Below are 17,633 nucleotides of genomic sequence, written 5' to 3'. Positions count from 1 at the left end.
GTAATAGAACCTCATGAGCAAAAACAAGTGAGGGAGCAAACAAGGTGTTCCAAACAGCTTATGCCACAGAACAAAGTCAAAGAGGATAAGGTTGAGTCTGACTGAGAGGGATGTGAACAAGGAACTGAGTAGGATGAAGAGAGGACTTTGTCAAGTTAATCAGCCAGCTCACTCAAGTAGCTTTGAGAAAGAACTGCTGTTTATTACAGGCTGAATCTTTTTCAGAGTGAACAGAAAGAAGCCAGTCATCCAAGTAGAAAAGGAAGTGCAACACCAGGATAAAAAGATAGAGAGTGAAGGCTCACACAAACCAATAAAGACATAAGGCACCAAAGTCAGTGTGAAAGGGAGTAAGTGAAATTAGTACACTGCTCCAAGCTGAATGTGAAATCTCCATGACAGTAATATGCAGATAAGCATGGGAGACATCCAACTTGGTCAGTCTAAGCAAAGGCCTACAGGAAGAGCGAGGTAGGATTCCATGGGGAACAGTGTGCATGTTTAAACATATAGAGTGAGACAGGACAGGTCATTGACTAGACTCCTAGATGAAAGGATACTCCCTAAACTGTGTGAAGCAGGTTCATCTGCCTCAGAAAGATTCTGGCATAACCAGAGATCCCAAATGAGAGGGAGGAAACAGGCATGCTGTATAAGGAAGGAGAAGAAAAAAGTGATGAAGAGACCTGACCATAGTCTGTAAACCCAAACACTGGATACGAATGGTCTCCACTAATGAACAGAGGCCATAAGTTGAGCTCCCACCAAACCCAAACTCAGCAGATTGTCACCAAAACCATGTAAAGCATACCTTGCATCATCTGAAATAATGACAAACTGCAGCAACATAAGAAGGAACAGTCAAGGACAAAGATGGGGTGGTTCTTGAGACAGGAATCAGTACCACAATTAGCTCTGATAGGAATAAATGGGCCACCAGAAAGAAAAGGGAAGAATTTTGTGGGGTGGAAGCAACCATCAAGTCCAAAAACACTAGAATCATGTCACACATGAATGTTGCAAAGACAGGGCCAAACGAAGGACTCAATGATAAGGAGCTGGAAGAATGTGCCCACGAAAATAAGGCATCATGACCCAAAAGCACCAAACAGCAAAGAACCCAGGGCCAGAGCCAAGGACAACAAATGGCTGTGAAAGTGATTCAGTACAGAATGTTCTCAGGAACTCTCTCAAGGATTCAGTGAAGAGCCCTTGACAGAAGATGAACTGAAGTACTGCAACAAAATAGTATGGTAAAACAAATACATGAATGGAAAACACTTGTAAGATGTATAGAAAGCTCAGAACCTGCATCCCAACAAGCAAAACCAAACCCAATAAAATGATACTAATGCTATCACACATTAGGAAGGCAAAACACACAATGTGAACCCAAATATCAGGGGAAAAAACCAATTAAGATAGATATGCAGAATAATGTTAAAGGAAAGAAGGGTTTGTTGGTTGTTTGGCATTTTATGGTGCAAAGCAACTAGGCTATTTGTGCCAAACAACTGGTAAAAAAACTTAAAAAATAAAGTAAAATTATTAAAATTCATAAAAAGGAATCAAAGTAAAACAAAAAAGTTTAATTTTTGAATTAAAAACTTAAATAGTGTTAAATCCAAATTTTAAAACTAGTTTACGTCAGTAAGAGAGAAAGTAAAGTATTAGAATTTTTAAAAGACTTTCTGTACAATAATTTTAATTATCGTAAATCTCCAGGATAACTAATGGGTAAGTTCAAACATCAGCATTAGTCACCTGAAGTTGGCCTTTCCAGTCATGGTTTCAAGTTATTTCACATCACAGCCATTTCCTAATTTTGTATCAATCTAATTTTACTTTAATTTATAAAAAAGGAATCATGTTAAAAAACCAGTCTAACTGATGAATTAAAAAACTTAAATAGTGTTAAAAAAGGCCAATGGCCTTTAAAAAGCTAAAAACATTTATAAGATGGACAGTGTTACCATAGCCAATGACACTGTCCAATATAAGGGATAAACCTTGGAACAAAACATATCTACAATAATGTTGTTGAGAGCCGTAATGATGACATGACAGTAGAATATGGGCTATTGTGACCCGAATGTCACACAGACCACACATTGGTGCATCAGTTTCAGATAAAAGAAAAAGATGAGTTAAAAATTATGACCAACACATAGTCTAGTTAGGACAACTTCTTTCTGATCCTTACAGAAACAAGACAGCCAAAGACCAATAGAGGGTTTTATCTGGAAAAGCTTGTTTTCACAATGCTCACTCCAAGTCAACTGCCAACTGGCATGGAGCTGAGCCATGAATGCAAGATCATAGTTCACATGTGGAACAGATACAGCAGTGATAGCACCAGAGCAGACAGACTTAGATGGGGTGTTAGCAAGCTCATTTCTGCAAATATCAGTGTGGTTCAGTATCCAGAAGAACTGGATAAAAGTAGACGTTATAGAGAAATGGGCCAGTTGGTTTTGAATATTGGCAAGAACAGGATGAGAACTAATAAGAAGTGATTCCAGGGCTAGTAGAGAACTAAGTGTGTCAGTATAAATAGGGCAAATCGAGTACTGCTTAGCTTCTATGTGATCCAGGGCAAGAGAAATGGCATACAATTTGGCAGTGAACACAGAAACTGTAGAGGGGGTTCAGTGGTTGTGCCCAGAATCCATGGCAGAGTCACCTGATTTTGAACCATCCATTTAAGTAGGAATGAAAGGATGGTTTGAAAGATGTTCAGTAAGTAAAAGATGGTACTTCCAATTAGGAGTATCACTTTCTCAGCTAACTTAAAGAAAGGTCATATTTGGGGATTGTGATAAGCCAGGGTGGCAGGGTAGGATGGGATGACCAGTAGATACAGCAGTGTTATTCAAAGACAAACCCAAATCATCCAACTGCACCTGGATACAAAACCCAAAAGAAACAATGGTAGATCATCTGTTCTGAAAAAGCATGGCCCCTTGAGGAAAGAAAATACATCCCCACGTGGGATGCTGTAGTAAGAATCATAGTTTCGAAGCACACAGTAAAGACAGTTGGAAATAGCTGAGGTGTAGAGAAGGTTATGTGGAAGTGCAGAAAGCCCTGGTGCAGAGCTGAAGTCCCTGATGATGAAAGGGGTCCAGGATCTTCAAGCCTGAGGTCCTGGCAGAGCCATACAACTATAGTTTAGTTTCAATCAAATAGGAGCGCAATATATCTTTAGCATACAACATTGATCCGCTCCCCATGTGGTGGAAGAGAGGACACGAAGGATGTTCCATACTCGTGTACATTTGACTCGTAGCTGCTTGATGTGTGGTGTAAAAGCCAGCTTGCTGTCAAAAATAATCCCCAAGATCTTTGTCTCAGAAACCAGGGGAAGCACAACTTCACTGGCACGGAGTTCAGGATTGGGGTTAATACCCTGTTAGTGGTAAAAGTGCGTGCAAACGGTTTTAGAAAGGAAGAAGTTAAAAACGTTTGCTGTGATCCACTTCAGCAAATGATTGAGGGCAGTCTGTAGCTGCCGATCAATAAATCTCATGTTTGACAGCTGACACAAGATGTGGAAGTTGCCGATACAGAACCCATTGCAACAGTAAGAAGGAGTTGTTCAGTTGTGGCATTAATCTTTATACTGAAAAGCGTGACACTCAAAACACAGCCCTGAAAAACTACAAGTTCTTGTAGAAAAGAACTGGAAACTGTCAAACCCACACAGACTTGGAATCACTTGCCCATTAAAAATTTTTAATAAAAATGGACAAATAGCCACGTAACTCATATAAGTGGAGGTCTCGCAAAATGCCATACCTCCACATAGTATCATAAACCTTCTCAAGGTCAAAGAATATTGATATAAGACACTATCATTTAAGAAAGGCTTCTCTGATTGACATTTCAAGTTGAATCAGGTGGTCAACAGTGGAACATTTTCTTCAGAACCCACACTGTGTGAATGAAAGGAGGTTGTTTGATTTGAGAAACAAAACAAGACAAGCATTAACCATCCTCTCTAAGGTCTTACAGAGACAGCACATCAAAGCAACTGGATGGCAGTTTGAAGGAATCTTAGACATTGGCAGGTTTCAGAAATGTTTCCTGTAAGGAAAGACATACAAGATGGTAGGAAGCAATTAGTGCTTTGATGTCATCCAGATTAGAACATAAACCTCAACAGTTCCATTGTATCAAGGTGGCCATTTTCTTTGTGTGTAGAGAGCCATTCCATTTACAACCACGTATTTTTTCTATATTTGAGGGAGGTTTATTGTCTTCCATGGATCCTGCACTGTGTCAATTGGGCAGGTGTCTCTCTTTGGAAGAAGATTCTAGCAACTAAGAGCGTGAACGAATGATTGTTTTGGGCCTAAGAAGATGTACCTGATGAAATGCCTGTACCAGGAACCAAAGGAAATGGATCTAAGGGTTTGCTGGAAAGAATAGTATGGACCGAGATGGGTGTTGACATTGATTCATCAACTTTCTTAACCATGGAAGTCAAAAGACTTTTCATGTGGCTTGAGAACGATTCTTTCCGAAGTACAGAGAGATCTGTCTGCATCCCCACTGTAGTAGTGGAACGAAGTGCAGCAGCATAAGTTCGAGGTGAAGACGGTAACTTTTGAGCCTCAGGATAAGTAATGTTTTGAATTGTTTTCAAATGCTGCACCTCTTTTTCTTCCAACCACTTTGGGCAAGAATGAAAGTAGGATGGGTGATAGCTGTTACAATTAACACAATGAGGGCCCATTTCATACTCATAGGAATCGTGGTCCTTGCCACCACAACAAGCACACATCAAGGAACCATGACATGGTGTCTTCAAGTGACCAAACTGCTAACATTGGAAACTTCTGAGAGGGTTTGGAATGTATGACCATACCTTGCAATTAAGATAACCAGCCTTGATGGTGGCAGACGGATGTGGCGATGTAAATGTCAAAATGAGAACATTGGTCAGCATCATAATTCCATCTTTGCGAGTAGAGATACACCTCACTGCAGAAACTCCTTGGGTGAAGAAACCAGCGAGAATCTCTGACTCAGAGGTATTCTTCAAATCCCTCTCAACAATAACTCCTTGTGATGAACTCAAAGTAGCATGGGATGTAACTTCAATGGGTATATCCCCAATTGCCTTTGACCGCAAAAGGAGTTCACTTTGTTTAGGAGTGGATGTTTCCACCAATATGTCACCAGAACAAAACTTTTAGACTAACTGTGGATAGCCAGCTAGTCCCTCTAGTTCCTTCTGAATAAAAAAGGGAGACATTTGCCCAAAAGGTTTGTCTGAAAGAGAATGTAGTATAAAAAATGATGAAGATGTTACAGAAGTTGAAAATTGCTGCTCGGAATCTTCATGATGTGGTCATTTACCTATGGACTGTTTTTCAATGTTTTTTTAAATTTTTATTTGGGGAATCTGTAATAAATAAAGATTATTTCCATACCCACTGACTCCACCTACCATGGAGCTCTACTAGGGAATGTGTTACATTGCCAAACAAGGAGACTGCAACAATGCCAGGGTTCGTAAGCACTATACCCAAACACCAGCATCAGATACAATGTCCACAACACCTGTTGAAAACATCCAACACTAGTATATGGTTGACCCTAGCCAAGGTGGACCAGCCAACTGACACTAGTGGGGCCACCCCAAGGCCACCCGTCTACAGGAATTCATGGCCGAAGTGGTGTGTTAGGGTCAGACCTCTCAACCACCAGGATCCTCTCCACCCCTTCACTGGTCACCACACACAACAAACACATGGATGGATGTTTAGTCCCAGAGGAGGTAAATTGAAAGAACAGAACCTTCTCATGGAGGTACCATCACTATGTACAGGAATCCACATTGGGGGGTAAAAAGGAAAAATGTGGGTCATAATATTTAAGAGCAATAGACGAAACATCTCACACCTGAGAAGTATAACCTGAAAAGACCTATTTTTCTCTTCAAACTTTGCTTTTGTGACCTGAAAACATGTAACGAAAACATGATGGGAGACTATATTTGGGGGCTGATATGTGAAAGTGATTTACATTACAGTTGCAAATCTCGAAAAACTATTCACTTCTAAACATTTTTGTATAACTTTAGTATAAATACATATAAATCTTGATTCATATATTGTTTTATTCAGACCTTATGTAAATGAAAATGTGCAAATTTCCCCATTTTTACACAGAAAACAGGTGAATTTCTAAATTTCATTATCCAGGTCACAAAAGCAAAGTTTGAAGGGAATAATGACCATTTTCTGTACTTTTATAACATGAACAATTAAGAAATAACACATAACACAATTTTGTTACAGGAACAAAATTTGTGTTACATAGCATAATTTTTCAATTTTAACACTGTAATATTTAGCAGGAAATGAATTTTTATGATGAGATTAACAGAAAGACTTGCAATGTGTTTAAAAGACACAATTTTATCTGTTGTTTTTTGGTCAGAATTGTGCAAGATATTTCAATTCAATTAAATCAAAATGACTGAATAGTTTAAATCATCAGTAGCATACGAATTTCACAAACAGTAGCTTAAATATAATAAAAAACATAAATTTGATGTATCCAGAGTTTTAAATGTACTATTCTCACAAATAAATATCTTTCTTACCATTTTTCCAAAGAACCTTTAATTTTTCTTGCTTATCAAATGGCTGATTCAGTAAAATAATTACATATTTGTTCCCTGGAATGAAACAGAGAATACTGAATAATATGCCACATTCCACTGTAAAGATATCATTAAAAACAACTGGAAACATGGAATTTTACTCACACTTCTTAGTAACAAGGAAAAATTATGAAAGTTCTGACTGCTTGCAAAAGTCATAAGTTATGATAAACAACTTTCCATTTGATTAGAATAATTCAACCACTATTTAATAGTTATTACAAAATATTTAAACTACTTTATATAAAAATTTAAAATGATTTTGATCCAAAAAAAATTAGTTTTGTTAAATCTGTTGGCTCATCTATAAATATTTCTTAAAATCATTTTAGTTTATAGATGTCCAGCTTGAAATTGGCACACAAATCACGATTTTAAACGTGCTTCTTGAATAAGTGTTGTATGTGAATAGTGAGAGTAAAAGCATTAATTTTCTTGGAGTCAAATGGCATGCTGTTCTGAATTGTTTGGGATACTTTACCTTTTAAAAAATACATTACTTTTTCAACTATACCAAAAATAAATCAACTATTTTATTTGAACTTTGACTTCCTAGTATGCAAACATAAAACTATGTTATATGTACATATATGAGATACACATGGCATTACAAATTATCTTCAACTCACCACAGTTTACCTATGTTTAAACAGCATTTCAAGAATACATAGTATTGATGTTACTAACTTTTTCTGAATTATTTACCAAGCTGCTTAACATGTTGGCTCCCACATAACCCAAGGGTGGGTCATAATAATATACCAGTAAGACCCACATGACCCACAGGTGAATCATGCTCTATTTTCTTTTTTAAAGGGCCACTTACTAGTTGGGACACAATGGCTACATATACACTCTTCCTAGAAAAAGTAATTTTAAAATGAATAGTGGAACCCTGGAAAATATCAGCAAAACAGGCTTAGGATCCAATGTTTCAAAGTAATAAAAATAAACATGAAACCAAATCTATTGTGCTTTACCATATGTTACTGATTTACTCTTGTACAGGGTTACTTTGATGGCTATAGTTTCACAAAACAGATACAATTCAATGATAAAGGGTAAATTAAATGATGATTTAGCCTCACATTTATCTTCAATAATAGCTATCATGTTAACCTATATACACATTCATACACTTGTATATGCAAGTATTGTTAAAAAAACATTTTATTAATAAAACAATATTGAGTGTCAGCAATTTATTTTTACAATTTAATTTCAAGTAAGACAGTTATTTTTATAAGAAGGTGATTGCCTTATATGAAATAAGCTGACCTCAGCAGTAGTAAAGGCTGACACTTTATAGAAATTTCCAAGTCATGTTACAATTTCTTGAGTAATTATGAATGGCTTTAAATCTTTACTTTTTTTGCAAGCTTGGGTGTGAAAGTGGTCTTTTTGTGGTGTATATGTTATGTATATTGATGAATCCAAATTTCCTGTTCATCATAGTACGATTGTATCAAAGTAGTATATTAATTTATTATTTGTGATTTGCAGTTTGCTTTCAGAAGGTGCATTACATTAAAACTTAAGTAACTTATGTAAAAACAGAAATCCTAGAGACCACCTCACATGGAGGTCACTGTGAATTTGATACAGAACTATGATTGACATCAAGGGGAAGAAATAGTACCCCCCCCCCCAATAATTTACCAAGAAATCATCAATTTCTCTCTTCAACTTCTGTAAAAAATATAGCCTCCACTACTGCCAACAGCAAACTACTTCACCTATTAGAAAAGTAATCCTAATTGGATCCTAACAGTATACATCCTGTTTAAATATCAACCCCTTCTAAAAAAAAATATCACACAAACAATAATTCACTTCTTGCCACTTTTTTCTTTGACTAAACATAAGTTTATAGATCTTAACCTTTTGCAGTAAGGTAACTCTTTCATCCCTAGATTACCTTCATAGCCCTCATGTGAACCCCTTCCAACAAGTCAATATCTTTACTTAAAGAAATTAAAACTGTACACAATATTACAAGTGAGGGCTACCTAATTATTTGTAAAATAGGATAAATACTTTTTGTGTAATCTCATTGTCAAACTAAAGGTTTGTCTAATTTTTTAAATTTTATGTAATCAAATACAATCATATCCATCATGCAAACAGACTGTCAATATTATTTATTTACATTTTAACACATCTACTGAATCTCATGCATTTGCCCATTAATAACATTCCAATATAATTATAAATACAGAGCATTCACACATGTAAAAGAAGTAACCACCAAAATAATTTACATTTTTAATTAAAAATTTGAGCAAATAGACTAAAGAGCATTTCACACAAAAACAGAATAAATGTAACATACATCAACCTCATTCTTGTTTTAAGAAAAGAAAAACTTACCAGAATTTCCACTTAGCAGCTCCAAAGGTTTCCACTCCTTAGCCACAAAAGAGCCAACACAAGAAGAACTCATATTGACTTTTACATCTAGTGGTAATTTAAAAAATATTTCCAAAGAAAAACATTAAGCAATGCACTCCTTGTTGCAGAGGTTACAACTGAAGAAGGATCATCATATACATTAACTCAATAGTATGATTTGATACGAAAATAATTTAAATTTCTTGTATTACTACATTGTGTCAATATTTTTCTCTGCAATCAGGGTTATATGGCCAATTTCTGAAGACAAAACTAATGAAAGAAACTCAGAATACTTCAGTTGAAAATATTTATTTTACATCAGCTAGAGATAAAATGATTGTCATATATATATCGGTTACGTGAAAGTTCCAACTGTAAATAGTTATCAATATAATACGTAAACCGCCCTTTTAACTACGTCAAATACTATCAATATAAGTAAATCGCCCTTTTAACTGCGTCAAAATACTATAAATAAGAAAATGCTACTTGAATTAACTTTAATAGTTTAAGCACCTGTTGCTACTCACGCACTTAAATTTACGTAAATATAAAACACAAATGCTATGCTATAAATACATTCGGTTTCCATTATTAAATAAATATTCCACCTCCATGAATATCAACAGTAGCAGTACATGACTTACATACTATATTACTGTTTAACTTTCTGCTTGGTTTGTTTTGAATTTCGCGCAAATTAAATTAAATTTTTCACATACTGACTATAATGTAAATGAAACGGCAAGATGCTCAACATTTTATGAATTCAGGTTTAATATCCTATACTATATAAAATTACAACTAATTTTAATATATTAAATATTTACCGTAGAGGTGTGAGTCACTTCCTATATCATATCGGACACAAAAGCATCTAGTTTTAAGATTGTGAATAAACATAAACTTGTAAAGGTATAAAATATCGAAAAATAAATAGTATACAGTAAAGTAACAACTTGACGACCAAGGTTACTTAAGTGGGTAGTAACCCTACTATTTAATTAAGTAATGCGGTACTTACTCAAGTCTTTTCGCTACTCGTCGTAAGATTATGCACAGTTGCAGATACCAATAATTAAGTTTGACTACTGTAATCAATGTATAGGATTATACAGATAATGATTCAGTATAGGTAGAATGCAAAACATACATGCTTTATCATGAGTGAGTGATTTCCGGAAAATGATTACATTTAAATTTATAAAATAATTTAAATTGTGCATCTAACCAAATTATAGTTTATACTTAAGACTATGTAATCAAGGATGGCAGGTTTTGCTTTTCATCGTTATGTTTAAATTTGCTAGAATTAGACTAGTTAGAAGTATCTGAATTAAATTATTTTGTCTATAAGCAACACACCCAAAATCAAAAACTCTGCTTCACAAGAACTCACGCCCTAAGCAAAAATCACAGGAAGAATTGCAACTTTCGTTGCAGAAAGATCATTGTAGGCCCTTAAATAGGTTAAACCACTTCATTAGTATTCTTAACAGAAAAACAAACAAGAAATATGTTTCTTAAGTAGAATAAAAATATCATAAAACGTGTTTCAAATGACAAGAACGTGTTCTGCAATTTTAATTGTTTAAATTACATCAGTAAAAACATATAATTGCAAATACTGTAAGAATTTATGAGTAAAAGAAACGAAGGATATGATATATGTCAACCACACTGCATCTCCCATATTCAATGACGACGAGGTGATATGTAGATATACAATGCATTTTTTCTTTCTATCGTGTAATTATTTTTTAGTGTTTGATTATTTAATTTATGCACTGTGATGGCAGCTACTTCTGGTTCAGAAAGTTATTTCCTTTGTTTTGTCACTGATGCTTCAGTACTTTGTTCTCTGGTAGATAACGTCTCTTCTGTCCAAAGGATTTATAGTTTGTTGGTTTGTTTGTTCTAGAGCAAAGCCCCAATAGGCCACCTGCTGTACCTATCGTGGGAAATTGAATATTCGGATTGTAGAGTTGTAAGATTATGGACTTATTGATGTCCCATTGAGAAACTTGTCCACTGGGATATTTTAGCACTGCATATAAGTTACAAACAGAACGGGCTATATGTACACACACACACACACACACACATATATATAACACTGAAATATTCTTGGATGGCCAGTTATGACCTCGACTGAAACTTATAGATAACCACTGTTGTCAGGGAACAGAAGGCATGAGGTGACACCATTTATTGCATAAAGAAAATGAGTTTACATTCCAGTTTTGAGTGCATTTTCTTTATTTAATTTTACCTGGTATTCATAGTGATTAGTTCAGCAGTTATTCATTTTGATGGGCGGAAATCTGATGAGCTATTCACTGATCTAGTACAGCCCATTCTATATATCTATATAATTTTTATGTGTATAAATGAGGATTGTTTTCACTGTCCTTCAAATGTGTCCAATCCACTCATTCCTCGTGCAACTTAAAACAAAGTCAAGTTATTAACTATAAAAACTCCTCTTTTTTCCTGATATAACGTGCTAATAGTGTGAATTTACTTGTTTGTTACTTATCAAGAAATTGATTTTATTTGAAAATAGTATAAACTATTTCACTCAGGTGAAGTGATTACCAAGCTGTTTGTGAAAAAAACAAACAAACTTAGAACGCTTGTACTTTTGAAACAATTTATCCTACTTGACCGACGTTTTTAACTTTTGTGAATTTTATTTTCTACACGCAATTCCTCCTCATTTATATTTTGTTTCTACCAACTGAAATTTTTATGGATACAAATTGAAAATCATGGGTTCAATTTTATTTTCCTCAGGTGTGACGTGAGTCTAGCCATTACTTTTATGTTCTTCCATAAAATTAAGTACTTGCCAAATATTTCACTCTCAAAACTTAATCATTATCGTATTGTCGTTAATTTTAAAAAATCAAAAGAAACAAAACAAAAAACATGCTTACTGGATCATCAAATAATACTGCACAGGCCAGAACTCACAAATTACTTCTTAAATCTATATATTAGTATTAGAGTTTTGTATTTTTTTTCAAATATTGCCTACCATTTGCCATCTTAATAACTGATTCGTTTTGTATTACACAACACTCATGACTGACTGACTCTGCCAAGCCTCGAACATATGTATACATACACTTATATTGTTAACTTTCTAAATGTAACCACACGAACATTAGTAGCATTCAACAAATTGCCTCAAGTTCGTGCATTGTTCGCACAATAACTAAACTCGGGGTACTACCATAAACCATTGCTAACGACTGGTAACGCGCTGTTGTTTGTGAGCGGTGAAACCCAGTGTTTTTTTTTAAATTTTTGATAAGCTCAATCAGTTAAATACCAATGTATCGATATTCGTATTATCTGGATCAGGAGTTAATTCCTTTGAGTTGTTGTACCTGATGATGCCAGGTTAACCCAATGAAACATTCTAACCATAAATATTGTACGCTACTCTGTATATCTGATAGTAGAAAAGTTTTAAATTTAATATAATGAGGTACTTCCTTTAATTTGGGCCTGGCATGGCCAAGCGCGTAAGACGTGCGACTCATAATCCGAGGGTCGCGCGTTCGCGCCCGCGTCGCGCCAAACATGCTCGCACTCCCAGCCGTGGGGGCGTTATAATGATCGGTCAATCCCACTATTCGTTGGTAAAAGAGTAGCCCAAGAGTTGGCGGTGGGTGGTGATGACTAGCTGCCTTCCCTCTAGTCTTAAACTGCTAAATTAGGGATGGCTCGGTGCAGTGGGCTAACAACCTACTCACTTAAAATACTTGTTGAAGAATCCGCAAGCGATTGCGGCCCTATGTTCCTAGATGGAATCTAATGGTGATAACTAACTAACTAACTAACATAGTTATATATATTTATGAGATCTCCATGGTCTGCTCTAGAAAAAACACCACTACTTAAATAAAGATGATCGATTTTCATACTATTTTGCTATAAAAAAACATTAGATTACTCAGAAATCAAGGGAGATTTGAATATACAGTGCGTTTGAAGGAAAATACCAGAAGGACCATATTTGGTGATTATGGTGTGGCTGCGTCATTAAATTCAACTTTTTCTTTAGTTTTTTACTAATGAAGATTTAAGGAATATTATTCAACCTAAACAGTCGTTACATAGAAACAAATATGAACAAGGTGATCACTTTAAGTCTGAGATTTCCAAGAAAAAATTAAAAGTTTGAAGAGAAAAAAGTTTCTGGGCCACATAGTATTTCCAGAACGGTCTTGAAAGATGTTAAGGATTAGATATGTAAGCCACTTGCTGTTACTTTTCTGTGCCCTTGAATGTGTGGGTGAATTTCTTTTAGTAAAGCCACATCGGGCTATCTGATGTGTCCACCGAGGGGAATCGAACCTCTGATTTTAGCGTTGTAAATCCATAGACTTACTGTTGTACGAGCGAGGGACGTTCTTGAATACTGGGCAAGTGTCAGAAGATTGGAAGTTGGTTAATTCTACTCCTCTTTTCAGAGAAGGTGATGAAAATTGTTTTAGTGATTATAGATCTATTACTTTTACATCAGTGGTGACAAAAATTCAGAAAATCTGATAAAACATTTTTTTTTTTAAATTTACCAAACTTTAAACTTTTTTAGATATCCAGCACTGTTTTTAAGGGAAAAACTTACCTCACTAAACTTTGGCAATCTTTAAAAAGATTACTGCTAATGCAGAGGAATGTGATATACCTGGATTTTCAGAAGAAGAAAAAAAGAAGACAAGGTGCTACAGAAAATACACGCCATAATATATATATGTAAAAGTGCGAGATAGGTTGGTTCATTAGATAGAAAACTGACGAAATAGGAGAAAGCAGAGAGTTATTATAAATGGAGCTCAGTCAAAATAGATTAATGTTACAAGTGAGGTATTTTGTTTGTTTGTTTGTTTGTTTTGAATTTCGGGCAAAGCTACACGAGGGCTATCTGCACTAGCCGTCCCTAATTTAGCAGTATAAGACTAGAGGGAAGGCAGCTAGTCATCACCACCCACTGCCAACTTTTGGGCCAATCTCTTACCAACGAATAGTGGGATTGACCGTAACATTATAACGCCACCACAGTTCAAAGGGCGAACATGTTTGGTGCGACGAGGATTGGAACCTGCAACCCTCAGCTCACGAGTAGAACACATTAACCCACCTGGCCATGCCGGTCCCAAGTGAGGTTCATCACAGCTCATTTTTAGGATCTATATTCTTCTTATTTACATCAGTGATATAGGTATAGGAATGGTTAATATACTATTTACATTTGCTAATGACATTGAAGCTCTGGCACGATAAGAAGGGACAACAAAAATAATTTACAATATTTGATGTTGCATAATATTGACATTTTAAGTGTAATATCTTTGTTTAATAACAACTACTTTTTTTCAAAAGTAAGAACTTTATTAAGGTTACCACTGTAGTGATAAGTTAGTATTTACCTTTATAAAGATATTCTTGTACACATATTTTTATATATATAAAATAGAAAAGATACGCATTTAATTAAAATGTTATGTACTTCTCAAGGCTTGCATATACATTGTTTCGCATAATAGATGGTGGGGCATAAGCTGTTGTTTTGAAACACCCAATAGGAATAATTTTGGGGTAGAGGAGTCTGTTTCCTATAGGTATATACTAAATGATAAGTGATAGATGTGGTATTTTGTAGTGACCGATAATGAAGAAAATAATTTTGATTTCATGGATATATCTGCTACACATTTCAATTGCTTCTGCGGAGGGTGAGTACCTTTAATTTTTTTAATATTAAATAAATAAAAATGGTACTGGGATACTGTTTGAAATATGCTTGGGATGGAACAGTATTCCGTTAGGCTTAATGCTCAACCTATGTGTATAATATCAATGATAGCAGTCAGAGGGTCAGATAGCTAACGATAACATTGTTATAATACAGTAGTGTAAGTCTAATATAATTCACATAAGGTTAACTTTGGTAACACAAAATACAACTAAAACTTTAAGAAAACGATTTATGCGAGTCATAGTAATACTGTTAGTAATGTATACAGTACTTAGTATTAATCATAATTGTGTTAATAATTCATAGATTACAGGGGCTGAGACGAAACGATATACACACGACTATTATTAATTCAGCAGTTATTGTTTTAGTAGACAAAGGTGTAAGTTTCAGCTTCTAGGATTAGACATTTGAATGTAGCCCATGATAATTGGTTTTCTATCTTGAGTAATTTTTTTCGTGTTTTTTTTACCTGCTGAAACGTATGAGAATTATTATTTTTTATTTTTATGCTTGTAAAATTAAAGGATTACTATATTTTTAAAAATATCTTTTATGTCATCTAGGTTAAGTTTGATCCAATTATGTTAGCTTAGGTTTGTTGTAGTCTAGGTGTGGTTGTATTATGTTAGGCTAGTTTTGATTAATTTGTAGCTTATCTAGTTGCTGCTAGATAATGTAATTTCTCAAATAATAATGTATGTAATCAAAACTGTAAATTACTTTCACAATGATCATATAGTTGGTTTGTTGACAGTATTATTATTTGTAAATCAAGTAGGAGAGCTGTGTACTAAACTGATGAAAAATAATTAAACCAGGTTTATCATAATGTGGACAAACAAAACCTGATCAAACTTAACACACAGTAGGTAATATAGAAAATATAGTATGCCTACCTTCACTAATCATGGTTCTATATGCAATAACACAAAGGTGTAGGTAATATTACTATGTTGTTACTTAGGTTTGTAAATCTGAAATCATTGCTGAATAATGTATTTGAGTGTGTATGTATGATTAAATTCATACTAGAATCATTATTATTTTAATATTGTTGCTTTGAATGTTTGAAAAGAGATTTGCACAAATTATGGTGTTTTGTTTTACAAAACTCATATTAATTTATAAAAGGATTGGAACAAGAGGTGGGACATATACTCCAGATGTGAAAAGATAATACCTTACTTTAAATTCATTAAGTCATTATTTTTTTTCTTTTTTGTTCTTTAGGAATAAGCATTTTGTAAAACATTTGTTCACCAGTTTTTCGTATTAGCCTGGTGCTGAAATATTTTCACTTCACAAGTGATAGTGGCTAAAAATATTCAGTTGGTTATGTACTTATGTTTGAATTATATGGTATTCCTCTTCTATAGAAAAATCATTTAGCTTGAGGCTTAAATCATGACTGGAATACTAAATTGGTAGTTGCTATAAAAAAGTATTCAAAATAGTTTTGTTTGTAAAAAAATTTTTTTTTTCAATATAATGTATAGCAAATAAAACAATTAAAAAGGGCAAGTGACTGAAGGCCATTTGGCTCAAAGATATGACTAGTTATCATCCACAAACAGTTATGCAAGACATAAAAATGAAATGAAAAAGTAACTCTTCACTTTCATACATGCATTACATAAACTAAATTCAGTCTTCAAAATAAGAACATCAAGCCTGTGAAAAAAGTTATTAATTAGAATAACACCACAGCATTTGTTTCTACTGTGAACAAGTTTTTCAACTTAAAAGACTTCAGTTACAAGGCAAGCTTTCTCACCAAGGTAGAAAACAAAAAAGTTCACATTAAATATTTTTGACAAAATCCTTAAACCTTAGGCATCCATATTAATCCATATAATGATAACTAACGAAGGTCGAAAGTTAAAAAAAATGTATTCAGTATATAATTGTAACATGAAGTATTATTTATTCTGTGAAAAACTCTTAATGTGATTATTTAAAATACATGGAACATTACAAAAATCTTTGCTAAGAATAAGAGTCACACAAATAGGCTTATAATTTTCTAAAACATATTTGATATAAGGCATATTCTGGGCATTAAGAAACTTTTGAGTTTATATGCAGTAAGGTTTTATAAACAACATAAAAGTTATGTTCAATGTTTATTACATCTAAAACTAAAAACAAGACTTTTATGAATCTGATTGTGAGTCATGGAATAAATATGACTGTGCATATTAAGTATACAAGTGTACTAAGATGTGCATTTCAATTTTGTAAATAGTAATTAGTGAATAACCACAGTAAAGCAATTGTGTACGTTTATGGAGCTTTAAAATTTCAAAATTATTTTCTCAACTTCTCTCTTGTAGTCTTTTAATAAAATGAGTTTTATGTCCATTCTATGGACATAACTATGGACATTCTATGTAAAAACTTTCTAGTCTAGTGTTTTATTTTCAATGATAATTACTGAATGATTCATAATAAAGAATTATATGTCCTTAAAACTTTAGCAAAAATCTTTAATGTTTAACCCTTTTACAACAGGTCATGGACCAAAGGCCATATCATCATATTTGTTCACTCGCATTCAAAATTTTATTGAACTACCATTTTATGAATTTATGTCAATAATTTGGAATCAAATTGTAGATAATAATTCAAACTTTAATGTATGAGTTAATTTCTTAATTTAAAAGTAATCATTAAAAGAACACATTCAAATATAGATTTTAGTGTCACATGGTATGTTGAATGTAGTACTATTTAACATTTGATGTTTATGATGTCAAATATTAAGGCTATAGTTTTGTACAAATTAGT

At 33.9% G+C, this 17,633-nt stretch overlaps 2 protein-coding genes across 3 annotated transcripts in view; one reads left to right on the top strand and one right to left on the bottom strand.

Moving 5' to 3' along the window:
- Positions 1 to 9,803, bottom strand: part of LOC143255150 (thiamine pyrophosphokinase 1-like) — a 31,710-nt gene extending 21,907 nt beyond the window's left edge. The window contains exons 1-2 of the mRNA XM_076510383.1: positions 9,047 to 9,803; positions 6,617 to 6,691 (exon numbers count right to left, since the gene is read on the bottom strand). Coding sequence (XP_076366498.1) covers positions 6,617 to 6,691; positions 9,047 to 9,119 — 148 coding nt within the window. The 5' untranslated portion in view covers positions 9,120 to 9,803. The remainder of the gene's footprint in view (positions 1 to 6,616; positions 6,692 to 9,046) is intronic.
- Positions 9,804 to 14,662: 4,859 nt separating this feature from the next.
- Nrx-IV (neurexin-4) overlaps positions 14,663 to 17,633 on the top strand; it is a 74,221-nt gene continuing 71,250 nt past the window's right edge. Inside the window, exon 1 of one of the 2 annotated variants that reach the window (XM_076510380.1) lies at positions 14,663 to 14,820. In XM_076510380.1, the coding sequence (XP_076366495.1) occupies positions 14,757 to 14,820 (64 nt within the window). In that variant the 5' untranslated portion in view covers positions 14,663 to 14,756. The remainder of the gene's footprint in view (positions 14,821 to 17,633) is intronic. The other variant, XM_076510382.1, reaches the window with a different exon arrangement.

Source organism: Tachypleus tridentatus, chromosome 7 (assembly GCF_004210375.1).
Source record: "Tachypleus tridentatus isolate NWPU-2018 chromosome 7, ASM421037v1, whole genome shotgun sequence".
NCBI classification, from domain to species: domain Eukaryota; kingdom Metazoa; phylum Arthropoda; class Merostomata; order Xiphosura; family Limulidae; genus Tachypleus; species Tachypleus tridentatus.
This window is presented reverse-complemented; position numbering and strand designations above follow the sequence as displayed.